General features: G+C 48.4%; 1 protein-coding gene and 1 long non-coding RNA gene across 2 annotated transcripts in view; one reads left to right on the forward strand and one right to left on the reverse strand.

Annotated features, from left to right (window-relative positions):
* The window catches only part of LOC115097809, a 39,744-nt gene extending 38,700 nt beyond the window's left edge, over positions 1 to 1,044 (reverse strand). The window contains exon 1 of the long non-coding RNA XR_003858337.1: positions 857 to 1,044. This is a non-coding gene — a long non-coding RNA (uncharacterized LOC115097809). The remainder of the gene's footprint in view (positions 1 to 856) is intronic.
* The window catches only part of LOC115097808 (homer protein homolog 3-like), a 37,804-nt gene that overhangs the window by 794 nt on the left and 10,130 nt on the right, over positions 1 to 26,880 (forward strand). The window contains 4 exon segments of the mRNA XM_029613890.1: positions 14,687 to 14,843; positions 16,379 to 16,510; positions 18,005 to 18,112; positions 24,919 to 25,040. Coding sequence (XP_029469750.1) covers positions 14,687 to 14,843; positions 16,379 to 16,510; positions 18,005 to 18,112; positions 24,919 to 25,040 — 519 coding nt within the window.

Consider the following 26,880-nt stretch of genomic DNA (forward strand, 5'->3'; position numbering starts at 1 on the left):
CAGAGGTTGGCACGGGTCTCAGCTGGGGAAAAAAGGATCAGGGGCAAATAGCAGCCAAAAATTCTGGGAGGGAAAATTCAAGGCAACCCTGATCCCTCTGCTGCATTTTAACAGCTTAATGTAGGACAGTTGGAGCACGGATCGATACAATTAACTGTAGAGTGCTGCCGGTGTACACAGCGCTGTACAGCCACAGCCTCGCTAGTAGAAGGTGAAGCGCTTTCGGTGTACACGGCACTGTACAGTACTAGAGCACTGCTAATCAAGATGCGAGAGCTATGGAAAGCAAATTAACACTGAAGGCTGTAGGTACTTTCCTCAGGAGGTTTAGCACCCAGCTGTGGAGGAGAGGGTGTGACAGGGAGCTTTTAAACCCCTTCAGTGTGGGATTTTCCTACAAGTACAAGAATGGAATCAGGTGTAAAAAAAACCCCCCATCTTTACAGATAAGAACATCTATTGGCTGTAGTAACGTTGAACTGCAAATGATCTTTAATACACCGAGTCCCGATGGCACAAGTTCCATGACAGGGATGGTTTATCTGTTGCTTTGTGTGGGCTGAAAGTTCCCTAAACCTAAACCAAGCACAGAGGAGCCCTGCTATTACAGATATGAGGGGAAAGCCAGAGATCAACTGGGATGTGTGACATTGCACCAGCAAGTAAAGTAGGCAGACTGGATGGGCCTGGCCGTCCGTCCTTATCTACGTCATATCCTATGTTTCTCTATTTGACCGATGCCACTTCTGTAACTTGTCACTGGATGCATCCAGCTGTTAGCTGCTGGCTTTTCCGGTTCCTAGTATAAGTGCCCGGTCTAAGTACCTTCACTCCTGCATCCGGGCTGAGCACAAACCTTTTCAGAAGGGTGAACCGGTTTCCTGTGATTTGCAGCTTAGGCATTGTCTGTGTGCTCCGTTATGTGGTGACCATTTAGCAGGATTGAAGCCTGACTGATGGAGCATCCGAGTGCCACTGACAGATGACAGGCACCACCCCATCATCCCCGGTCCCTCGGGGGGGGAGAGAGGGCTGGGACTGTTCAGCTGAGGAGTTCTGCCTTTACAATGACAGGGGCTGGATGGATTCAGATCCATCTGCCCTGCAAGGGGGGGCAGCACGCCTTCCGAATCACTTGCAGCCCCTTGTACTTCTGCAGGATATGAAGTCTTATTAAAGAGATATCCCCCAACAGTTTGCAAAGCTGGAATGCTCCATGAGGCTGTCCAACCCTGTATGCCCAGGAGACCAGAACATTTTTACTTGAAGCTGCATTCTCTGGTGAGACTCTCGAATTCCCTTCCCAGCAGCACTCCCAGCTCCTTTGGAACCTATCAGAATTCCACAACAGCTTCTGACTAGCCTAGCAAAGAGGGGCCAGAGGACGTCTAGATACACAACATCTGAAGGCAGTTCCCAGATCACTGCTCTTCAGCGCCGTGCATTGTGCACTTTCAAGGAACATTTCAACGTGACCCGCTTCCAGAGCCAACCAGGGTACAGTGTCTCTACCTCCGGAATATCTTCTTTAGCAATCCCTGGCGGTCGAAAGAACAAGCTTCCTGCTTGTGGATCTGAAGACGACTTTTGAGGCTAATCCGTGACTGACAGACTCTATGACAACTTGCTTCTGAGTAGGATGGGTAGCCCTGGGATTCTTGGCACACGGTTTCTGCTAGCCCCACTTTTCCACTTCCTCTTGCTGTCATTGGGTTTCGAAGTTTTTGGAATACAGAGAAGAAATAAACCTTCTCCTCTCCACCATTGTGATGCTAAATAATTCAAGGGTGCTGCAGTACTGTTCGTCATCAGAAACCCACGCCCAAGCAGGCACCAGACTGTTGCATATAAAATGTGAATACCGTGGCGAAAGAGGGTTTTACAAATGGGAGTGTGAGCATACGAAAAGGACATACCATTTATTTAATAACACCATAAATGAAAAATACAATTTAAAAAAAGGAAAGATGGTCTAAGAATAAAATCCAAAGGGATGTGATTGATCCTGAAACTGACCAGTTGGTATTTTGAGTGATAGGGCTAACACTGAAACTTTTGTTGTAGCCAGCTGAGCCCTATGAGGAGCCACTCCCTACTTCTTGGCCCCCGCCCTGCTCCATATCAAGGACAGAAAATGAAAGTGGGGCAACTTTTCAGTATAAGTAATAGCACTGAGTGACAGGAGAAGGGTTCTACAAGGAGCATAGAAAGGCATTACTGTCTGTGTTCTAAAGATAAAACAAAAGTGGTTTTATATTTCACATCCCATCAGAACGCTCCCTGAGTGCTTGCTTCAAGTCCATAGTGCAACCACCGTGTGGCTGAATGAACCTATCTGGGTTTCTGATTGCCTGGGATGTTCAGACATTAGTACGTAGAAAAATAGAATCTGACAGTAGATAAGCACCGGAAGGCCCATCTTGTTTTGCCAATTTCATTCCTGGTGCAATGTCACAGACCCTACGGGACCTCTAGCTTCCCCCTCTCATTTCTTCACATCTAGGAGGTCAGAGCTGCCATGCTGACCTGGTTTCAGAAGGGAGGCGAGTCATTCCTGAGGTTTGAAGTTGCATCCTAATGCACTATTGGATTTGTAGTCCTGCTTCCACAGGTTCCAGAATGCATCAGGAGGAAGTTTCAGAAAGTCAGGACCTACCCAAAGCTGGGTCACTTATCAGCTCTGGTAAATAGGAGGCCAGAACAAGGTCAAATGGTCGTTGCTGGCAGACAGAGCTGGAAAGCAAAAGGCTGTGTGATTAGCAGCACAGCTGCATCCAGCAAGCGCTCAAATATCATGAAAGAGAACTGCGAACGCTGCTGATTCCATGTACCAAAATATCTCCCTACAAGCAGTGTGGGAAAGGACCCTCCCACTCAGCACAGAATCGGGCACATCCACAGCATGTGGAAACCCAGCTAGGCATGTACACTGACAGGCCGATGCAGAACCGAGGCGCTAAAAACTTGCGTCCAAACTGGACGCACTTTTTTAATGCGCGCACAATCACCTCTCCTGGACATTCGATGCAATAGGAAAATGAGCCGCTGCGCTAAAAATGAAGCCCTAGGGATAAATTTTGCGGTCCTAGCGCGTCCGTGGCATCGGGCGCCCAGGAGAAGTGGCTGTGCGCTGGTTAGGAAAACGAACGTTCAATTTTACAAGCTTCCGTTGTCCTTTCTTGTGCACAGTCACGGGTTAGGGAAACGGACACTCGTAAACTGAGCATCCGTTTCCTAACCTGACTGCCGGCAAGAACATTTTTTTTTTTTTCCCCTGTAGTTCTTCTGACTTAATATCACGCTTTTCTGTAAACGTATGGGGCTCCTCAAGACTTAATGCCAGCTCCGGGGCTGGTGTTAATTTTTGAGGGTTAAAATGTGCACTTTGGGCGCACATTTATTTTTTTATATAAGGGGGTAATAGCTAATTGCCTCATCCACATGGCATTTGCATGTGATTTATTTATTTATTTATTTATTTATTTATTTGAGGTTCTTTATATACCGACATTCGTTTAGTAACATCATGTCGGTGTACATTCAACAAAACTTTAGCAGCAGCGCTGGAAAAGATAGAAAAAAGCGGCAGTGCTTTACAATTAATATTCAACTTAGAAAGGACATTAGGAGATTATAACAAGGAAAAATTGGATCAGGGAATGCAAACAGGGAAGGGGAGGGAGAGGGAAAATAAAGGAAGAATTAAGAAGAATATATTAACGTTAATACATATGATAAATACATTAAATACATTAGTTATAATAGATTACTAGGCATCAACTTTATAGTGATGAGAGCTATTAGCTGCATGCTTAGTATAGGTGCCTAGCTGTGTCTGCACCTGTACACGCCGATGCAATACTCTGCACTCAGGCTAGCGCCCAAGTTAACCCACGGTTGGATGCGCATGCATAACCTCTTAGCACCCAGCCAGGAATTTATATCACACACGTACCCAACCAGGCGCATGCACCACATGCATAAACTCACCCAGCTAAGCATGTGCACTGCATCCATACACCCAGCCAGAAATGTGCACTGCATGGGCATATCAACCTAGCCAGGCACATGCAGTGCGTGCGTACACCAGGCCGGGCATGTACACTGCACACGTGCACCCAATCAGATTCATGCATCGCACACGTACCCTTACCCTCCCCCTCCCCTTAGCTAGTCAGAGCCGTTACCTGCTCGAGTACACCCAACCAGCCATGGTCATTGCATGCATGCAGCCAGCCAAGCACATGCACCACACACATTCGCCCTCCCAGCCACACATAGAGAATGTGCCCTGTGCACACACATTGCAATAGCAAACAAACCTTGCCGTACTGTCGCTGAGTTTCTTGTACCACCTGCAGTTATCTGGAAATTGGGGGGCCTCCTGAGAAGGCAAAATAGGGGGGGTCTGTTTCCTGGATAGGTCTGCTGTGACAGTGGATTCCTCTGTCTCGTGTTCCTGTTGTGCTTATGCCTCCAAGGCAGACATGGGGAGGCCTAACTGTAAGTGGGTGGCATAAAGGAATGACAGCAGAAAAAGACCAAATGGTCCATCCAGTCTGCCCAGCAAGTTTTTTATAGTAGTAACTGCCGCTCTGTGCAGGTTACCCCCCCCCCCCCAGGTTAAGGGTAGTAATACTGCTAGTAAACCTTTTATGTGGTGAGCAGCTTTGATAATTCAGACAGTGCTGCTGCTTGAACACGCTTTGCGTTTGGACTTGGCCGTAGAAGCAGTCCTGTGCTTTTTCCCTGATGTCTGCATATCAGTACCCTGAACCACAAACGTCAGGGCCCGATGTTAGCTGTCGTCTGAATCCAAGTCCTCTTTTACCCCCGCTATTGAAGTGAAGAGCGAGGTTGCAATTGCGTCAAAATCATGAAAGCTACTTTGGTTAAGGGTCCTAACCGCTGCTCCATGCAGGTCATCCCCATGCACCCTTTTCTTAATTTCCAACCCTAGTCTTTAGGGATCCACGGTGTTTATCCCGTGCCTTTTTTCAATTCGTTTATTTTTTATTTTTTCCTCACCGCCTCTTCCAGAAGGGCACTGCAAGCATCCACCACTCTTTCCATGAAGAAATATTTCCTGACACAGGTTCTGAGTCGTTCCCCCCCCCCCCCCCTCCCAGAATTAAATTTTGTGACCCCCTAGTTCTACTGTCTGCTTTCTAAAGGAAAAGGTTTGAAGTTTCATGCATCATTAAAACCTTTCAGGTATCTAAAGCTCTGCATCATATCTCCCCTGCACCTCCTCTCTTCCAGGATATATATACATATTCACATCCTTCAGCCTCTCCTCATAAGTCTGCTGATACAAACCCCACACCATTTTGGCCGCCCTTCTCTTGGCAGCCTCCTCCATCCTGTCTCTGTCCTTTTTGAGATATGGGCTCCAGAACTGAACACAGGACTGTACAAAGGTATCACCACCTCCTTTTTCTTACTGGTGATTCCTCTCTCTGTGCAGCCCAGCCTTCTGGCTTTAGCTATCGCCTTGTCGCATTGCTTCACCACCTTCAAGTCCCCAGACACTATCACCCCTAGGTCTCTCTCCTAGTCTGTGCACATCATATTGCAAAGCCAGAAGATTAGCATTTTTTTTTTAACTTTTGGAGATTTTATCCCACTTGATTAAAGAAGTCTTCTCCCTGGCATAGCGTGTGGTGGGTTGTACAGGATAAGTCGCATGATTATAAAATCCTGCCCCACCCAAGAGTTTAGTACAGTGCTTCTCAATCAGTCCTCAGGGCACACCTAGCCAGCCAGGTTTTCAGGATATCCGCAACAACTATGCAGGAGATAGATTTCTATATAATGTAGGCAGTTCTTGCAAATCTATCTCCTGCATAGTCGTTGCGGATATCCTGAAAACCTGACTGGCTAGATGTGTCCCAAGGACTGGGTTGTGAAGCACTGGCTTAGAATCAAAGTCTGAGATGAAGGAAGTTAGATGGTTTGCTGAAAGTTACACAGCTACTAGTGTCTGTGGTGGGACTGGAACCCAGAGCTTCAGCTTTGCAGATGTGTAGTCTAACTCAGTGTTTCCTCAATCTTCTCCTGAAGGCACACCTAACAAGTCGAGTTTCCAGGACATCCATAATGAATATGCATGAGAGAGATTTGCAAACGCACAGGAGCTCAACGGTTAGGTGTGCCTCCAGAAGAGAGTTAGAAAACACTGGTCTGACTGCCTCTAGCTTGTTACTTGGGCTCTTGTTGGGGCCCCGGGGATTGTTTCCTTGTTCAACCCTGCCCAACGAGCACTGGTGTTCATGCAGCCTATCCCAGAGAGCACAGACGGTATTAGGCTAGCCCCGGCTGTGGCCCCAGCAGCCAGACCCTCGGCCATTCTCAAACCCTGTCCCGCCTCTCTGCCCTGCTCTCACCCTGTGCCTGGCACTGCCACGGGAAGACCATCATCCTTCCCATCACCTGCTCCACTTGTGACGCACCCGTGGATGGCAAACCTCTCCCTTGCTGCGGCGGAGGCTTGGTTAAGTCAAGTGCATCCTTCCCACACCATTTCGGTTGGCTCCTTTCAGCTCATTTGGTTCGTGCTCTGAGGCTAGCATTGCAGAGCGAGAGGTTCGGGCTACAAGTTCTGGCAAGCGCAGTGCTTTGTTTAAGGTTTACTTGACTGATTGTTGTGAATTTAGAAGATTCCTGAATTGGCATTTCTCCAGGGACGGGTCAGGCACACCCTGGCTCCAGAGTCACCGAAACTTTGTATCGGCAGCTCTGCTTCTCAGCTTCAGACTAGCTGAAGAGGTTAAGGGTGAAGCCAGGGAGGGGAGTTTAGGGCTGGTAAAGAAGCCACATTAGCTATTTCTGCCCCTTGCATTGTAAAAAGATATCTTTTTTTTTTTAGTTCAGTGAAACCTGAGTAGATTCAAGGCAGATACAGGTCGATGCAATACAGAGCGCCCAGCCGAGGGCACTGGTTAACCTGCGGTTGGGTGCGCGTTTTGGACGCATCCACAACCCCTTATGCTATAAGGGGATTAGTGAGTCCAAAACGCCCGTCCAACCCTTCGCGAAGCTAATGGCATTTATCACATGTAAATGCATGTAAATGAGGCTAATAGCTATTCTCCCCCAATTTAAAAAAAAAAAAATGCGTGCCCAACGTGCATATTTGTACTCTCGGAAAGTATCGCCTACCCGGAGCAGGCATTAATTTCTGAGCAGCCCAAAAAAGTGTACAGAAAAGCAGAAAATACTGCTTTTCTGTATTTCCTCCGACTTAATATCGTGGCGATACTAAGTCGGAGGAACAAAAAGGAGGACAGTCTTTAAAAAATAAAACAAAAATGTGCCTGTCGGCAGGTCAGGGACGCTCAATAAACAAGCGTCCCTTTTCCTAACCCACTGACAGCCCCCTCTCCTGGGCCCCCCGCTGCCGAGGAGGCGCCAGGGGCGCACAATTTCCCCCTGCGCCTCCTTTTTACCGTGGCAGCCGATTTACATAGCATGAGGACGCCCGTTCCCCCACACCGATATTGCATCGGCCTGGTAATATATAATCCACCTCTGCCCAACAAATCAGGGAGAGAGAGAGAGCGCACCCTCGTGGGTGTGTGTGTGTGTGAAAAACTGATCTTGATGTGCTGGGGATTTTGATCTTCTGCGGGACACGAGAGCTCCCTGAGGAGATCCAGCCGTTAGTGGAGTTAAAAGAAGCTCCACAAGGTGGGTTGAACACTATCCAGAAGAGAGGGCCAGAGAAGGGAACTTTTGCACACATAAATATACACAAAAAGCATAACACCGACATACTGCACATTCCCCCTCCCAAATAAACAGCCCTCCATTTGTGTTAATTCACCTCAAAAATGTATTAACGAATACCTAGCATAACAGGTAGCATGGGGCACATTTAAAACTAATCGGAGAAAGTTCTTTTTTACTCAACGCACAATTAAACTCTGGAATTTGTTGCCAGAGAATGTGGTTCGTGCAGTTAGTAAAGCTGTGTTTAAAAAAGGATTGGATAAGTTCTTGGAGGAGAAGTCCATTACCTGCTATTAAGTTCACTTACAGAATAGCCACTGCCATTAGCAATGGTTACATGGAATAGACTTAGTTTTTGGGTACTTGCCAGGTTCTTATGGCCTGGATTGGCCACTGTTGGAAACAGGATGCTGGGCTTGATGGACCCTTGGTCTGACCCAGTATGGCATTTTCTTATGTTCTTATGTTCTTAACTCTGATACCAAAATGCACTTACAACAGGGAACATTATTATTAATATTATTATCCACCTTTTCTCCCTAATTGAGCCATTCCTTGTAAGATGGCAAGGGCCTGGGACGGCCGCGCTGTGCTGTGTCCTCCCCATTGTATATTTGTCATATTCCTGGCCTGGATCCTTTTTATTTTTGTTTACCTTGTGCTCGCACCTTCACCAGCCGCCCAGTATTTGTGGTCCGAGTACGCGAATCTGTTTGAACCAAATTAAAACCCACACCCACCAGCAGCCTGGACGCCCTGTTTTCCGTGTCTTTCCCCTTTGGCTGGCGCGTTGCCACGGCCTTGCTGCTGCGATTAAAACCCTACCTTAGCTCTGGTTCGTATGCTATCGGGAGCCACCGAATGACAACTTTTGGGTGTGGTGGGGGGATTCAAGAATTTCCTGCCGACTTCCATGTTTCTTTCCTGCTCTGCCAATTTTACAGCTTTCGCCTTCTCATTGCTCCCCCCCCCCCCCCCCCATCTATCCCTTTTTGCCTCCTCCATCCCTTACCTGTCCTGACCTAATTGCCATTCCCTCTCCTGTGCCTGCCCCTACGGACCTCATCCTACCCTGCATTGTCCTTCTCCTCAGGGGTCCCTACAGCTAGGAACTGTGACCCCCCCTCCCCCCCCGCCAACCAATAGCGACCTGGGTGAGGCTAGATGCCATGGCCGTGTCGTGTGCCCTCGACCACCGAGAGGGTGGCCAAGGCGACTCGAGAGAGACATACTGCAAGCACGCACTCGGGAGACACACACACACATACACACACACACACACACACACACACACACACATACACACACACACACACACATACACACACACACACACACACACACACATATACACCCACACATATACACACACACATATACACACACATACACACACACACATATACACCCACACATATACACACACACATATACACACACATACACACACACACACATACACACACACATATACACACCCACACATACACCCACACACACACACACACATACACACACATACACACACACATATACACACCCACATACACACACACATATACACACCCACACATATACACACCCACACACATACACACACACACACATATACACACACACACATATACACACACACACATACACACACACATATACACACCCACACATATACACACACACACATACACACCCACACATATACACACCCACACATATACACACCCACACATATACACACACACACATACACACACACACATACACACACACATATACACACACACACATACACACACACACACACATATACACACCCACACATACACACACACACACATACACACACACACATATATACACACCCACACATATACACACCCACACATATACACACACACACATATACACACACACATATACACACCCACACATATACACACACACACATACACACACACACACATACACACACACACATATACACACACACACATATACACACACACACACACGCACGCATCTTCCATCGTAAATAAAGTGAACCCTTAATAAAGACTTGAATTTCACTACAAAGGGAAGCGTCACGCGCTGAGCTAAACCCTCCTCGACTTAGCCAGCTCCTGCCTTCCAAAGAGGAGGTGCTGGCATCTTCCTTCCCTGGGAAATGAATCACTGCGGGCCTGGCCCAGACTGTGCCGCACGGCCAGCGCACCCACTCCAGCTTGACTCAGTCAGGCCCAGCCCCGTCAGCACTGGGAGGAAGGGAACCCAGCCCGGCTCAGTGAGTCTGGAGGAGGGCAGCCCAGACTGGGCCAGCGAGAGCCAGGAACCTGGCACAGCCCAGCCCGGGGAAGGGAAGGGAAGGGAGCCTGGCCTGGCTTTGCCCAGCAAGACTTGAGAGGAAGGAGGAAAGCAGCCCGCCCAGCTAAGCCAGTTACCTAACTGCTGTGTCCTCCTAGCCTGAGCCAATGACCGACTGATACCTTTCTAACTAATGTCAGCAGCGAGATAAGTACTTTTTACTTTAAGCTCTTCTTCTCACAGTGAACTTTGTATGTATTCAAAATGACATTTGCAGCCAGAAAGTTCAGTTCCTGTGTGTCTGGCTCCTCACCTAAACACCCCCCCATCTCTTCAAAGCCTGGTGGAGATGCCAGCTGGACCCTGTCTGACTCAATACCACTGACCAGCCCAGGGTTCCCCAGACCTGGGGATTAGCACCTAGGCACGGGGAGAGACAGCGACTTGGGCTGGTTCACACGCTCACGGTCCCGTGATTCATCGCTCTGTGCTTGCATGCTCGACTATAAGGTCACCAGGTTCCTAATGAAAGCATCAGGAAGGCCCTGCAGCATGGCCTGTCGTGCCACTTCCCTTTCCTGGAACAGTGGGGGCCCGCCGGCTTCACCCAGCTCCAGGACTCCTCCGTGCACCCAGCAGAATACAAAGTGAGGACATTTTCCTCTCCCTCGCTGTGGCCTGATGAGTGTGCCTTGTTTGCAAGAAATCCCATTTCTAAAAATAACCCTGGACGGCTGCAGGCCAGGCACGGAGATGTCCCCCAGCACAAGGCACACTCTCTTGTAAACTACAACTCCATGCACGTCTCGGAGAAACTAGGTTAAAGGGGACGGCCGGACACTGGCAAAAGGGAAGAAGGGTCTTCCAGGAAAGCTCTGTTTTACTAAAGATATGGATTGTATAGGACCGTCCGGCAGGGAGCCAGAGCCTGTCACTTCAGAGGAGGGGTGCAGGGTTGCAGAGAACCACCTCCAGCCCTGGAGGACCTGTCGAGTGGACACGGGGATGCAGAACCTCTGGGGCTGGAAGGTTCCGGGAACGGAATAGGTCAGGCAGTCAGAAGAGCCTCTCTGAGCTCAGATACTGTTCCAGGATCTGACCACCACCTTGCCCAACCCAGGCAGTCTCCAGGGCTAATATGGCAGCAGGCCAACTCCTTACTAAATCCATTTTTATTGTTCGAGGTTCTGTGATGGCGTCTCAAGCCTCAGTGCCATTAACGGAGCTGGACTGTCAGCCAGGATTAATAAACTTTTTATCAGACCACCTGAAAACACAGTTTAGAGAGTCTCTCTTCTGCCCTTTCCCAGCCAGGAGGGATTCTGATTAAGCTGTACGTGTGGCTTCGTTAGAAGAGCTGACCATTAAGACCATAATGTAATGAGAAGTGCCCTGGGGCTGGGATGGCCACTTGAGTGAGAGCGTTCATGGACATGGGGGGGTCTGCCGAGTATAACCTGATCGTGTGTGCGGATCCCACGGAGGCCTGATCTAGGTAACACTGTTTAGGGAAAGGGTTCAGACAGGGCCCGGCGCAAGAGTATTTGGTGCCCTAGGCGAACCTCCCGTCACGCAGCCCCCTCCTCCAACCTAGCACTCCCTTTCCAGTGGCAGTGGCTCTGGGTACGGCGCCCCTCCGGGCAGGAGTTTGCTGCCTCTGTCATTTTAGCATGCCAGATGACGGCCTAGTCTGCCTCATGGAAGTATGGGCCCTGGGTTCAGAACCTGCCCTGCTTGGGGGGGTACATTCAGTGCTCTGTACCCTCAAAGCCCGTTCTGCACCATCTCATCGGGTTTTTGGTTTTGGTTTTTTTGCATCCTGCAGAAATGCAGCTGGTTCAAGTGGGTATCGCAGGGCAGGTATAATGCAGCATCTTTAAGCATCCTAATAATTTTGGACCTTAAACCTGCCTTTCCAAATAACGCATTAATACAATAAGTCCATGCCCCCCAAAGAATTTACAGTTGTGGGTACTTGAGGCCACAGACGGTAATGTGACTTACCCAAAATTACAAGCAGCATCAGTGGGGGAAGTTTTCTGATTCGTAGCCATTGTTCTGACTACTAGCCACTGCTTGTCTTTAGTTAATGTGCTAAGAATATTTCTCATTTGTGTGGCACTACTGGATATGTGCAGCACCTTTATAATGGTGATAAGAGTTCTGGAACAGTAAGACCCTTCCCCAAAGAGCTCACACGTGGATACCTGAGGCTATGGGAGATAAAGTGACCTATCCAAGGTCAGGAGGAATGGGAGAGGAGGGACCCCGGGCTTCTCGTCCTATTCTTCCAACTATGAGGATACTCCTCCTCCATGTAGAGCCAGATTTAAGTTTAGACAAAAAGAAAAGTTAAAGAAAGCCATCTCCCAGAGGAGCGAATCAGGGCAATCACCCCGGCCCCTTCCCGTTGGCAGAGCTGCCAGGGTCCTGCCCGTCTTCAGCAAAGTCCTCCTTTGCCTGCTGCTGACCCTCAGAAGCAGCAGCCTCGTCCTCTTCCTCCCCCCAGCAGGGCTTAGCTGCATCTGCATCCTCCTTTGCCAGCTTCCCCCTAAAGTCTGAATGGGGGGGCACCCAGTAATCTGCCGGCAGGCCACGCACGAACGTTCAGGCTTCAGACGCAGGCTTCAGATGCAGGTGAGCAGCAGGAGAAAGCAAGGACAGGACTGCACAGGGGGGAGGGGCCCAGGCCCCCGGGCTCAACCACCTCCCCGGGTCATTCCCTGGGGCTGCTTTGTGAAGGTTTTGCCTGCGTGTTTCCTTTTTCTATGGAATTTCTTTTCTCTCCTGGTAGTTGCGGGAGATTAAATCCTTGGACAAAAGATTCTCTGTTTCAAAACTTATGTAACCTGACTAACTGCCCTTTTTATTGCCCCCTACTAAATCTGGCCCTACCTTGGCCAGTAACTGAAGAACATAAACACTTAAGACTTGCCATACTGGGTCAGACCAAGGGTCCATCAGGCCCAGTGTCGCCAATCCAGGTCACAAGTGCCTGGCAGGGTCCCCAGGGTCAGACAGATTCCAAGCTGCTTATCCCAGGAATAAGCAGTGGCTTTTCCCCAAGTCCATGTGACCTTAATAATAGTTTATGGACTTGTCCTCCAGAAACGGGTCCAAACCTTTTTTAAATGCAGCTACACTAACAGCTTTCACCACTTGTACAGCCATCCCTATGTACTGTATTATGTCTTTTTGTTTTTCCATTCGGCTTACACTGGGATGCTTTTGCCCTGGATGGAGGCTGTAGTGACTGATAGACTTGCTCCTCCTTTCAAAACTTGTTTACCCCCTTCTTTGGGAGAAAAGATCTGAGACCAGAATGCAAATCCCAGGCACGGTGTACAGCCCTCTGTACACACTAATGCCCTAGTGCAGGCACACTCCACAGCTTACAGCAATCAGAAGTGCAGTCAGATCTGTTCTTTGTCTTGTGACATGGAAAAAGCCAGCTGGACGCTTTGTTGCATTTCTGAGGTGTAGTAAAAATGTATAATTATTCTACAGATCATTGCACAGTCCTACAATAAGAATTACTATTAATACAGCACCATCAGTGTTCACAGTGCCATAAGCTGGTCCGGATTTAGACACAGGCAACAGCCTAGGATGCCAAATATTCAGATCAAAAAGGGAGCCTGCTTCTGTTTGCTTTAGGGTCATGTGCTAGCACAGCTTCAGAAGGGGGAGCTGCCATGGCACTCTGCCTGTGGGTGATAAAATCTTAAATCCGGCCCCCGACCGTAAGTCACAAATCTGATGGAGGATGAGAGGGCCTGGAAGGGGGGCAGCGAGAGAAGTAGCGTAGAGCATTTCATCTAATCCTGAGTGTTTACGGAAATGTAGGAGCACCTTTCTGTTCCCCGGAAACATCCTCTCAGGTGTTGGCAGCCAGCTGCCCTCACTAATACCTACAGTGCCTAAATGTAATCCACTTTGAAAGGCGGAATATCAATACAATAAATTAAAAATGCCACAGGCCCCTGCTGCTGAGATCTGTTCAGTGCACGTCTGGTATTTGCCCCAGGTTTACAGTGCCAGTCGACGTCCAGGCTGGTTCGGACATCAGCAGCGGACACTGTCAGCTTTGCTATTTAAAGCGGCAGTGGTCCTGGTTTTCTGAAGGACATGGGGTGGGAGAATCAGAGCTGCAAATCCGTGCATGCAATGGGACAAAACTAGGAGCGGATCAGCCTGTTTAGTGAACCTGAGGTGAGGAGGCAAGAATCCTCTCCCCCCACCCCCCCACCCCAGAAGTTGTCTGAAAATGATTTTTTTTTTTTTTTCAAATTTGAAATGATCAAAGTAATTTTCATCCCTAGATCAGCCCCACTGAGGTCTGCTACTTCTTTCCCTGATTTTTGCCTCTATGCGTCTCTCACCGGACTTCTCGCCTCATCCTCATTACACAGCCAATAGGAGCTCACCTCCCAATATGCAAAAGAAGAGGCGTGGCCAAAAATCCAAGAAGCACATTGGCGGCCATATTTATAGTGGATCCTCAAATAAATGCCAATGTGTGGTTTTTTGGGGGGTTATTGTTTTTTTTTTTTTGCCTAACAATTTTGTGAGAAAATAGGTATGAGGTTGAGTGGATTGCTCAGCCAGAGGAAGCAAAGTGTTACCCGCTTGTCCCTTTTTGTCCCTGTTCTAGGGAGCAGCCGATTTTCAGCACCCGAGCCCATGTCTTCCAAATCGATCCTGCCACGAAAAGGAACTGGATCCCAGCCAGCAAGCATGCGGTCACAGTGTCCTACTTCTATGATGCTACACGCAACGTCTACCGAATCATCAGCGTGGGCGGCACCAAGGTACCCAGAGGGATTTCAGGTTTCTCTTTACACTGGGTTCCCTGCATGCCTCTTCCACACCACAGGTTAACGTCTAGCCAAGAAAACCTTGTCTTGGCCAATTACATCACCCACAGGCCGATACAGTAAAGTCCGCGGGAGAGCGGGCAAATGCCTGCTCTCCTGGCACGCGCATCGGCCACTTGCCGGTGCACGCGATTCTGTATTTAAATTAGGCCGGGCGGTAAAAACGGGAAAAAGGAGGCGCTAGGGGCACTAGCGCGTCCCTAGCGCCTCCTTTTGGACAGGAGCAGCGGCTGTCAGCAGGTTTGACAGCCGACGCTCAATTTTGCCGGCATCGGTTCTCGAGCCCGCTGACAGCCACGGGCTCGGAAACCGGACGCAGGCAAAATTGAGCATCTGGTTTTCGGCCTGACAGCCGCGGGCCGAATTCAAATTTTTTTTTTTAACTTTTTTTACTCTTCGGGTCCTCTGACTTAATATCGCCATGATATTAAGTCAGAGGGTGCACAGAAAAGCAGTTTTTACTGCTTTTCTGTGCACTTTCCCGGTGCCTACCTTTGGGTCGGCGCTAATTTCTGAAAGTAAAATGTGCGGCTTGGCTGCACATTTTACTTTCTGTATCCCGCGTGCATACCTAATAGCGCCCTCAACATGCATTTGCATGTTGAGGGCGCTATTAGGTGCCACGGGTTGGACGCGCGTTTTCCTCCCCTTACTGAATAAGGGGTAAGGGAAAACGCGCGTCCAACAGCAGAGTGCACTGTACTGTATCGCCCTACCAGTGAATAAAGCCCCAGTCCTAGGCTCGCCAGTTTGGCTCCAAGTTTTCTAAGCAGGCCTGTTTTTCACCCCATAGCCTACATCAACTAGAAATTCATATTCCCCTAAGAAAAGCAGGACTACATCTCCTTGTGGGCCATGGGGTTAAAAAAAAACCCCCACCTGTTGATTTCCCCCCCCCCCCCCACACACACACACTGTCGCCTCCCTTTCCACTGGCTGTGCAGATTCCCTGAGGCTATGGCAAAGCTTGTATCTAGCTTTCTGAGTGTTGATGGAGGAAGACTCGGCCAAGGTGTGTGGTTTTAAGGGCCACTCTGTTCAGATCTCTCGGGTCCGTGCCCGTGGAGATGATGCCCTTGCTGGCAGATGTCACATATGGTTTGAAAGGCGGCAGGGCTGAGGGGTGGCTGGAATTCTCTTCCAGCCCTCAGCTGATTATGAGGATCTGAATTGCTCCAAGAGGTAAAATGCAAACGGGAGCAACGAGTACTGTTTCTTACCCTTCAAATAATTTCTGAGGTCTACATTCAGCGCCATTTGTCTGAGTTGAGAATCCGCTGCACTGACAGTCCTCAAGATGGCCCGATAACTGTTTCTCCAGCTAACTCGGGGTGGAGTCGGCTATCTGGCTAAGTTAAGCCAGATAATAAGCCCCGATTCTCAGCGGTGTTTCTCTGGCTAACGTTAACACAGCGGGGTATAGCCAGGAGTCTGTATGCTAAAGGTTTCCTCTCCTGATCTTCTCTCAGGCTATCATCAATAGCACCATAACCCCCAACATGACCTTCACCAAAACCTCGCAGAAGTTTGGCCAGTGGGCTGACAGCAGAGCCAATACCGTCTACGGGCTGGGCTTTGCCTCGGAGCACCATCTTTCTCAGGTAAGGTTGAAGGCTGTCGCCCCCCCATAGGTGCTGGCTCTGTGGGTGCTTGAGCACCCCTAATACTGAACAAACTCCTTCACTGTGGCTAGGGGAGATCAATTTTGCATTGTTTAGCCCTCCCAGAGGTTGGCTGCCCTGGTCACCCCATCCTCTCCCTTCTCCTGGGGATGCCACCTTTTGTCCGTTCATCCTCCCTAGGCTGCCTGGGTTGTGCTGGGGCTCAGATACATCGGACGGCCCCTTAGGGGCTAAGAAGGTTGTAGCCCTCTCTCTGCTACAAAAGCCAGAAATGTGGAGGCCTGATCTGTGCTGTGAGAGCTGAAGAATGTGCAGGGTTTGGAGGTTTTTAGTAATAGGAGAGCTGACCTGACCATTTCCCTTATGTTAAAAACCAAAGAAGCACAGAAACACTGGAGTCTGGCTGCTTGTGTCTGTGCCTCCTGAGTTCTCTAGAGGTGCCTGAAACAGCAGGGTTAGCCAGATTCATCAACATTTCTAGGCACTATGGCTTCCTTTTTTGCTTTTATTCCAAGATGTCTTTGCTCTTTTTTTTTTTTTTTTGTCACACTGTATTTTCTCTCTGTATTCCCTCTTACATTAAAACTTGAGAGCCTTTTATTGAGATAACACACCTGCACTTAAAAATTTCCTTCCCCAAGTTTGCTTTTCAGCTGTCCATGCTGTATTCACACACTATATGTATCAGAGTGACACCTGCACAGGGCTCTGATAGGTCTGCTTTTCAGCTGTCCATGCTGAATTCACACACTATATGTATGAGTGACACCTCACAGGGAGGGCTCTGATAGAGGTCTGCTTTTCAGCTGTCCATGCTGAATTCACACACTATATGTATGAGTGACACCTCACAGGGCTCTGATAGAGGTCTGCTTTTCAGCTGTCCAAGCTGTATTCATGCTTTACATGTATCAGTGTGACATCCTGTTGGGGCTCTGATAAAGATCAACACAGCAGTACCTCATTTTTACTAAATTCATTTTAAAGGACGCTGATAAGTAGAAGGAGCTCTCAAGGACTGTAGGTGCTAACATTTGCTCCTGAATTTTAAATCAGCAGCAGCAGCCAAGAGGATCTTCGGCTTGGTTTAACTGCAACTGAATTATTTATACTGCTTTTTTTTTTTTTTTTACTAGAATGGCTTCTTTAATTTTACTTTCTTCATACGCAAGTGTTCTTTTAGCCAATTTTTGAATCTGTCCTGGCCCACAGATTGAGGATCACAGTGGCGGAGAGAACCAGCTGAGTTGGTCAGCTTGGTTAATGTAGTACCACTTCACCTCTTAGAGCCAAAAAATCAAATTTGACTTGTTCCACAGATGGAGTGAGTTTGGCGTTCTCAGCCTAGTCCCAAGCGAGGCAGAATCTCAACATGTATAGTTGTTTTCTCAGCTGGTCCACCCTCTTGTTGTGAAGCCATGATGTTAGGTTCCTGTTTGGCATGTGGTAATCAATTCTCCTGCCTGCATACAGTTTGCAGAGAAGTTCCAAGAGGTGAAAGAGGCAGCCCGACTCGCCAGGGAAAAGTCCCAGGATAAAATCGAGCTCACAAACCCAGCTCTGAGCTTCACATCTCAGCAGGTAATGGGAATATGAATTCTAAGGACTGTGGGTGGGTGGGGGAGGGGACGTGTACTAGTGGGTCTGTTTATCTATGTCACTTTGGATTCCAGTCCTCTGAGATCTTGGAAGCTAAGCTGGGTTGGGCCTGACCAGTACCTGAATGTGAGACCTCCCATGAACACAGGGAGCTGCAGGAAGGGCTTTTGATAATTCAGGAAGAGGCACTCTATCTGTCCAAAGTCCTGCCATGGTGTTATAGGGGGCATTCTTTCCTCTGACTCAGTGTCTCAAAATAATATCAGGATACATTCTTTCCTCTGACCTAGGTCTCAGCATGACATTGGAGAATACCCTTCTGATGCAATATCCCAGCAGGGTAGTGGGAATACTCTATCCTGCAAGCCAGTGCCCCAGCACCAGTGTAGGTGGAGAATAAAGTTGTGCCCTTGTTTTGATTGGGTAATTGTCTCAGAGCCACTCTGGTCCTTTAGTACCGGTTTGGATGTTCCCTTGCCAACTCGTTTGATTTCAGTGTCAGTCTGGACCAAAGTCAAACTAGAGTACTAAATCTCAGAAGCTTTACTATTCTCCCTCTCAGCCATCAGTTTACTGCTGAACGGACACAATCACTCCTGCCTGAAGAAAAACTCCTGCCAATGACAGGACAGGACACCCCGCCACATTTTGCATGGAAGCAGAGAATCTGACAGCAGATAAGGACGGCCAGGTCCAATCTTTATGCATAACTCCTTCTTGTGATGCCACAGACCCCAGCCAATCTTTAGCTTTGCCCACACTTCTTCACAATCAGGGATCATCTGGGCTTCTCCCAGGCTGCTTTGCGTTCACCACTCTTTTTGTGAAGAAAGATTTTATGCTGTTACTCTTGAGTCTATCCCCTGAGTCTTTTTTTTTCAGAAATTTCTTTCCACTGAAAATGATTTGCTTCTTGTGTGATGTTTATACCTTCTGAAGTATTTGAATGTGTCTCTCGTATTCCTCTCCTTCAAGGTATACATAATTAGGTCAAGTTTCGTCTCATAGGGCTTTTGATGCACACCCTGCTCTATTTTGACTGCCTTTTTCTGGACGGCCCCCGCCCTATTTCCTTTTACAGGCAGTTCCCTCCAGAACTGGTAATTCGTCTCCTTTGCCTTCGCTCCCATTTCATTCATTCTCTCCCATTTCATTCATTCTCGGTTTATTGCCTTGGAGAATAATCGTGCTGGGGAAGAGTAATCCAGCCTTTTGCTGATAAGTTAGGAGGTGTGCATGGAAGAAAATGTTTGTTTGGTACTGCATGTTGTATTTTCCCAAGGCACGTCCTTTATTTCATTTTGCACTTAGTGCACGCTGAGACGAGGTAAACGATACTGCTTTAGCTTTTTGTGGCTTCGGATGGGACGGGGCACCAAACGACTTAACATTCGTTTGCTGTATTCATGGCTCTTTAAAAATGCCAGCACATCCCTAGCAGGGTCCTCTTATTTCATCTCTCTCCCTCTTCCCATGATAAGGATTAGCAGCAGCTTCATGCGCTAATGAAGAAATTTCAGCGCTGTCCTTCAGGAGACTTTTACCCGAACGCACCACGTGGCCCATGTCCCGGGCTGGATCCTCCTAATATACTTCCAAGGTGGCAGAACGGCTTGGTGACGCCGTCGAGCACCGGAAAAGCCCCTGTGCCATTGGCTAGTGCATGATCAGGGAGGGCGTGGTTCATTGTCGAGTCACGTGGTCTCCTTAGCCCGTGGGGCGGATCATGGATGGGTCATTCTCTCGCTAGTCCCTTTCCTGACAGCGATCGTATCTGTGGCGCTGCATATGGGGGGGGGGAGGCTGGAGAGCTGTTGCCCTAAATATAGCATAAGAAGGCTGTTTAGGGACCCACCTGGGTCCCTGTGTTCATTTATCATTCTGCAGCATATGACATGCAGCAGGAAGGGCTTAAAATACCACAGCTACAGCTTGGAAGAAAAGGAGGGCAGTGAAGGGGAGAGGAAGAAGAGAGGGGAAACGCAAAACTAAGATCCAGCAACAGATGTTCACCTATCCCTGTGTGTGTGTGTGTGTGGCAAATTTGGGGAATCCGCCTCCAAGCTCCTGGGGAAGACAAGCTCCAGATGTGTTTACCTTACTGACTTGAGTTTAGTCTTTTGGGGTTCCTTCATTGCTGTTGCCAAGCTGGCAATATATTCTGCCTGGAGTGTTTTACTGAAAATACTCTGGCGCCTCCTTTTATAAAAGTCTCCATTATAAGGAGCAGTTTGCCTCTCTTGCCCTTAGATGAAGCCTCATGCGGTATTTCGCAGGCCTGCAAGATTCTGCTGTAGTAAAGCATTTGTGAGAGAGGAGGCACTCTGGAACATGATCCATTTGTTGGACAGCAGCCACGCTAATGAAGCCTGGCACCATGGTTCCTGCCAGCGATCACTCTGTGTGACGGCGGGGGGAGATATGTGCTCGCCAAAGGTGCTTAAGCAACAGCAAACGCATCCAATAACATAATTACTTATATTGCATCAGAGTCTCCCTAAGCTGGAGGGGTGGTTTCAGCCTAGAATTTGCTTTGTTTATGGTTCTAATAACTATGAAAATCAGAATCATTCACAGAAAACTGGCTGTGTTCATAAGATGATGCCCCGATTATAAAATCTCTGTGGAGCACAGGGGTGATTTGCTGACATTAACACACAATCAGGCCGATGCAATATCCGTGCGTGAAAAACGGGTGCTCATGATTCAGTGGCCGCTTACCTAATGCACGCCCATCCCGTAGACAAATGAGCCGCTGTGTTAATAAAAAGGAGGCGCTAGGGGAAATTTGTGCATCCCTAGCGCCTCCTCGTCATCAGATGCTCAGGAGAAGTAGCTGTGCCCCGGGTTAGGAAAACAGACACTTGTAAAATTTGACTTTTTTTATGTATTTTTTTATTACGTTACTCCTTACTTTCTGCTTTTCTGTTAACCTTTGGGGCTCCTCAAGACTTAACGCCAGCTCCGGGGCTGGCATTCATTTTTGAGAGTAAAAATGTACACGTCGGGCGTACATTTATTTTTTTTACATAAGGGGGGAAAAGCTAATAGCTTCGTCAACATGGCATTTACATGCGATGAGCGCTATTGACTACGTGCTGGTTTGGATGTGCGTTTTGGACGCGCTAATCTCCTTATTGCATAGGACCCAACCGCGGGTTAGCCTGAGCACACGGTATTGCATCGGCCTGAATGATTTGTGGCACAGATGGGATTAGACCCCAGCTCTCGAGTATGGTAACATTGGGCTTTGCTGCCTGCTCCTGTTGGGACGTATGGAAAGAAGGGGGCAATGCTGAAAGCATTTGTTCGCCCCTCCCCCTTGACTTTGTTTCCTTGTCTTACCCTCTTGCACAGAGAGTTGCCACCACCCCTCCCAGATCTGCCCTTCCCCCTATTCCCACTGCAGTTCCTTACTGGCAGCCTGAAACTAACTCAGTGTCAGCTCCTTGCCCGCAAGCTCTGACAAGCTAACCAGAGAGAGAGAAGTCCTACCACCTGCCCATAAATCCAGCCTCTCTCACTTTCTCTTTTCACGTTTCATTGCTGGTCACTCGGTACACCAGGCTCTTGTTTCTGTTGGTCTGCAGGAAAAAAAAAATGAACATGGGAGACCTTATGCTAATTATTTTTGCTTGATGATTCTGTCTCTTCCCCCCTCCCCTTCCTCTTCCTCCAGTCTTGGCAAATATTTGCCTCCCAGAGCAGACAAGAAACCAGAGGTGCAAGGATTTGGCACTCAGAATGTGCTCGTATACTTGTGGAATGCCTGCAGACTTCATGAGAGATGGCACTGGAGCACAGGCTGTGCTGAGTTACCCCCCTCCATCTGCATAGAGCACGGTGTCCTTGTGTCAAGGTCGTCTGAGTGGGCTGTTCTGCAGATGAGCTGTGTCTTGTCAGCCGCAGGCCTCATTACTGATTTTGTTATGGTGTGGGAGAGCTGAACAGGTCAAATGTTCCACAGCTACACTTGTTTAACCAGACAGGATTTTCCTATTACAAGGAAGGATTGGGGGGGGGGGGGGGGTTTCCCCCTGCAGGAATTAACATTGCTGAAAGGTGAAAGCTGTCAGTCCAGCTTAACTGGTCAAGGTGAAATGTTCGCAGCCTCCTGGTATTCTCTCACCATGCAGAACACTGCTATTAAATGTCTTTCCACGCATGCTGACTCTGACATTCACACCAGTGACTGTGAAGGCCAAAACCTTGTATTGGCATGCCAAATCAGATTAGTATGTGAGAGAGTCTGAACCCCAACCAAGTACATAAATCTCAATCCTGCCCTACAGTGTCCCCTTTTAGGCCACTACTGAGATACACCCTCATCCTGAACACACATACACACACACACCTGCCAGTGCACCATAGTCTTGTCCTAACTGAAAGTGCACAGGAGCTCACGGGGATGAGATCTCATTCCTTTGCCTGTAACTTAGCACCCAGACAGTAGAATTTCAGGTAAGGTACATGGTCTGTTTAGGCAAGGCAAGATGGAGCTCTGTTGAATATTCCAGGAGGAGTTTACTGGAAGCGATTTCTGTGTTTCCATAATGGAGCACTAATTATGTAGCACTCCAGTCTGCACATGATGGATTAATTGTACAGCTGCCTGCACAATTCTCTACCTCTCTTCGTTCCTGTCTGGCTAGCCATGCCGGGATGCAGAAACTGCCTCTGTAAACCTGGAGTCTGCAGAAGTGCACCTTTCTTGCCCCAGAGATGTGCATTCCGTTTGCACAGATAGCAGCTGGGCGCCTGTCTCTGGATAGCACCGTCTCTGTGTTTTGGAACGTTTAAAGAACGGGGATCTTCATTTCATCCCATGCTCTCCCACATCAGACAGCACTGGGCCCCTGCACACACACACCGCTGCTTCCTTGACAGTCCTCTCCAGAACTGATTCTCCTCTCCTTTCAAAAGCTCGAGTCAGGAGAGGGATCTGTCTCCTGGTATTACCTTGAGGGTTGCATAACCTCGACAGCCTCTTGGCTATAGTAGTGTTGCTTAAAGCAGTTTTGTTCATGTTTTTGTCAGTCTGTTCTGCATTCCCCCCCACCATCCCTACCCCAAAGAATCCAAGAGCCTCAGGCTGTAGTTGCTTTTTGAAAACGGCAGAAGAGAGTTAGGATTAGGATGCAGGAGAGTGGCAATGACATCACTCTGGCTGAAAGGGATGCTATGACCCTTTGGGGCCGTTGCAATAATGTTTGCGGAAAGCCGGCGCTGACTTTTCAGCACCCACTTTCTTAACGCAAGCAGGTTCCCGCAAGGGCACCATGCGATATGTAAATTAGGGAGTCACGCTAGGAAGACGGTGCTAGGGTCGCTTGCGCGACCTTAGCGCCTCCTTGCTTATGTGACCCCGCCGCGGCTGCCGGTTATGAAGACCGACGCCGGTAAGCTCAGCCTCGGTTTTCATAACCGGCCCGTCTGCCAGTAATGAAAACGGCCGCCGAACAGACGGGCCGGTTATGAAAACCGAGGCCGAGCTTTACCGGCGTCTATCTTCATAACTTGGCGGTCTGCCAAGTTATTTTATTTTTTTTACTTTAAAAAAGAAGTAAAGAAAAGCAGGTTTTTTTTTTCTGCTTTTCTGTACTTCTTTTACCTGCGCTCAGCTATTAACGCCTGCTCCAGGCAGGCGTTAATAGCTGAGCGATAAATGTGCATCTGAAACGCACATTTATCTTTTTGCATGCGGAGTGAATGAGTAATAGGCTCAATCACGTGCATGTGCATGTGATGAGCGCTATCTCATTCACTCCGCATGGGACGTGCGTTAAGTAGGCGCTAATCCCACTATTGCATTAGGGGGTGGATTAGCGCCCATTTATCCCGCGTCCGACTGTATTGCATCGGCCCCTGTAGTCATGGCCCCTGTAGTCATGGCTACAGCTGTCAAACAAAGGGCAGATGGTACGAGCTTGCCCTGAGATGTGCACGATGGGGGCCGATGCAATAAACGAGCGCAGAAAACGGGTGCTCAGTGTTTGAGCGTCCGCTTTCCTAATGCGCACCCAGGCACCTCTCCTGAATGCCCAGGAAAGGTGGGCTGCCCGGGGTTAGGAAAGCGAACGCTCAATTTTACGAGCGTCCATTTTCTTAACCCGTGCACAGCCAAGGGTTAGGAAAACGGACGCTCGTTAACTTAAGCGTCTGTTTCCCTAACCTGATCTCCGGCACTTTTTTTTTTACATTTTTTTTTAAACCTTTTGGTTCCTCTGACTTAATATCGCCACGATATTAAGTCGGAGGATGTACAGAAAAGCAGTATTATCTGCTTTTCTGTACAACTTTGTGAGCGTAAAAATGTGTGGGTCGGGCGCACTTTTTTTTTTTTTTTTTAAGATCTGGGGTGAATAACTAATAACCTCATCATCATGCATTTGCATGCGACGAGTGCTATTAGTTTCGTTGGGGGTTGGGCATGGGTTTTGGACGCGCTAATCCCCTTACAGCGTAAGGGGCTGTGGACGCGCGTCCAACCAGGGGTTAAAGGGTGCGCTCGGCTGAGCAGCCCTGATCTGCTCCGGCCCCTTTATGTCTTTGCCTAGAGGTGACATATATTGGGAGGGGGGAAGGGCGCTGTTGTTTGTCCCCTGTCTTTGCTTTGCCCATCCGTACAGGAGTGTAACATATCGAGGGGTGTGTTATGTCTCTGCTTTGCCCATCCGTACAGGAGTGTAACATATCGAGGGGTGTGTTATGTCTCTGCTTTGCCCATCCGTACAGGAGTGTAACATATCGAGGGGTGTGTTATGTCTCTGCTTTGCTCCTCCCCCCAGGTGCTGCCGTCCCCAGTCATTAGTTCCAATGGCCCGGGGGATGAGAAGTTCTTCAGGAGTCAGAGCGCTGATGTGGAGCTGACGACAGAGAAGGAACGCCTGAAGAAAATGCGTTCAGAAGGGTGATCCTATTTTGTAATCTCTTGGGGAAAAATTTGACATGCATAGATTTACTGTGGTCAACATATGGATATATTAAAAAAAAAAAAAAAGTCCATTTCCAGGTATACCATAGTATTGTAGTAACGACAGCAGATAAAAGACCAAATGGTCCATTCAGTCTGCTCAACAAGTTGCTCATGGTAATAACTGCCGCTCCTTGCAGGTTACTCCCATGCCTTTTGTTAAGGATAGTAACTGCCGCTCCGTGCAGGTTACCCCCATACATTCTGTTAAGGGCAGTAACTGCCACGCCATACAGGTTACCCCCATGCCTTCTGTTAAGAGTAGTAACTGCCACTCCATGTAGGTTACCCCGATGCATTCTGTTAAGGGTAATAACTGCCACTCCATGTAGGTTACCCCGATGCATTCTGTTAAGGGTAGTAACTGCCACTCCATGTAGGTTACCCCGATGCATTCTCTTAAGGGTAATAACTGCCACGCCATACAGGTTACCCCCATGCCTTCTGTTAAGAGTAGTAACTGCCACTCCATGTAGGTTACCCCGATGCATTCTGTTAAGGGTAATAACTGCCACTCCATGTAGGTTACCCCGATGCATTCTGTTAAGGGTAGTAACTGCCACTCCATGTAGGTTACCCCGATGCATTCTGTTAAGGGTAATAACTGCCACTCCATGTAGGTTACCCCGATGTATTCTGTTAAGGGTAGTAACTGCTGCTCTGTGAAGCACCTGGATAGATCTAAATAATTTATATATAATTATTTAAATTAGTATGCAGTCTTGGATGTTGCAGATATAAAACATATGGATACAACATATTAGCATTTCCATTGGTACGTGTGTGTGTTTCCATGTGAATGTTCTTAGGCTCCATTTGTGTGTGGGTACTTGAACAGAATTAACACACACTTGGTTGTGTAGGCAAGAGTATACATATGTGCATGGCTGTGCACACGTGTGCACATGCACGCATGACTGCACACTTGTGTCTCTGAGGGTTCGTGTGTGTTTGGCTGTGTATACGTGTCTATGCGTGAGAATTAATGTGTACATATGTGATGGTGCCAAAAGCGAACAGATTGTCGGTACTGCATCTCAGGTGCTGTGACCTCTAGAGAGACTCAAGGTCATGTCAGTGCTAATAGTGAACAGACGGCGATGAATCCTGGGCTCCGCTCAGCCCTTTCAGAGACCAATTTCCAACTGCTCAGGTAGTCATTCCCCTGGGACTCTCTCTTACTCGACACTCCCCCACCCTCTGTGCATCTCTCTCTCTCTCGCTCTCCCTATCTGTCCACAACCCTCTCCCTTCTCTTTGCTTGTTGTAATGTGGTTTACTTTCACTTTTGGGGAGTAAAGGAAGAGGTGAAAGTCCTAGGGAGTTTCCAAAGGAAATGGAGAGAAGCACAAAAGGCATAGCTGAGGGCTAAACAGGGTGGAGGTGAGGATGGTGTGTTGACATCTGCTGGACTGGAGAGGGGAGGGAGATGGCATGAGATCTGCTGGACAGGGGGCTGGTGAATGAAATCTGCACGAGTCGGGGAGAAGCAGGCAGCAGTGAAATCTGCCGGCACAGTCTCCCCTGGGCTTTTATGATTAACACTGGGGAAAAGTGGAATCACCTTCCCTGTCAGAGGCTGTCCTCTAACAGCTGTGTGCCAAAGTTAAGGAGACAGAAAGCGACCTGTGTAGCTAAAGAATACGCAAACACGCCATGAGTGATCGAGTGTCTATACAGACACATACACACGTGTCCATAATTTGGGGATAATCAGTAAGTGTGAATTAAGCCACTACAAAAGGCACTCAGTCCAGGTAGTAAAATTAGTTCATTA

The sequence above is a fragment of the Rhinatrema bivittatum genome, chromosome 8, assembly GCF_901001135.1.
Source record: "Rhinatrema bivittatum chromosome 8, aRhiBiv1.1, whole genome shotgun sequence".
Classification (NCBI taxonomy): domain Eukaryota; kingdom Metazoa; phylum Chordata; class Amphibia; order Gymnophiona; family Rhinatrematidae; genus Rhinatrema; species Rhinatrema bivittatum.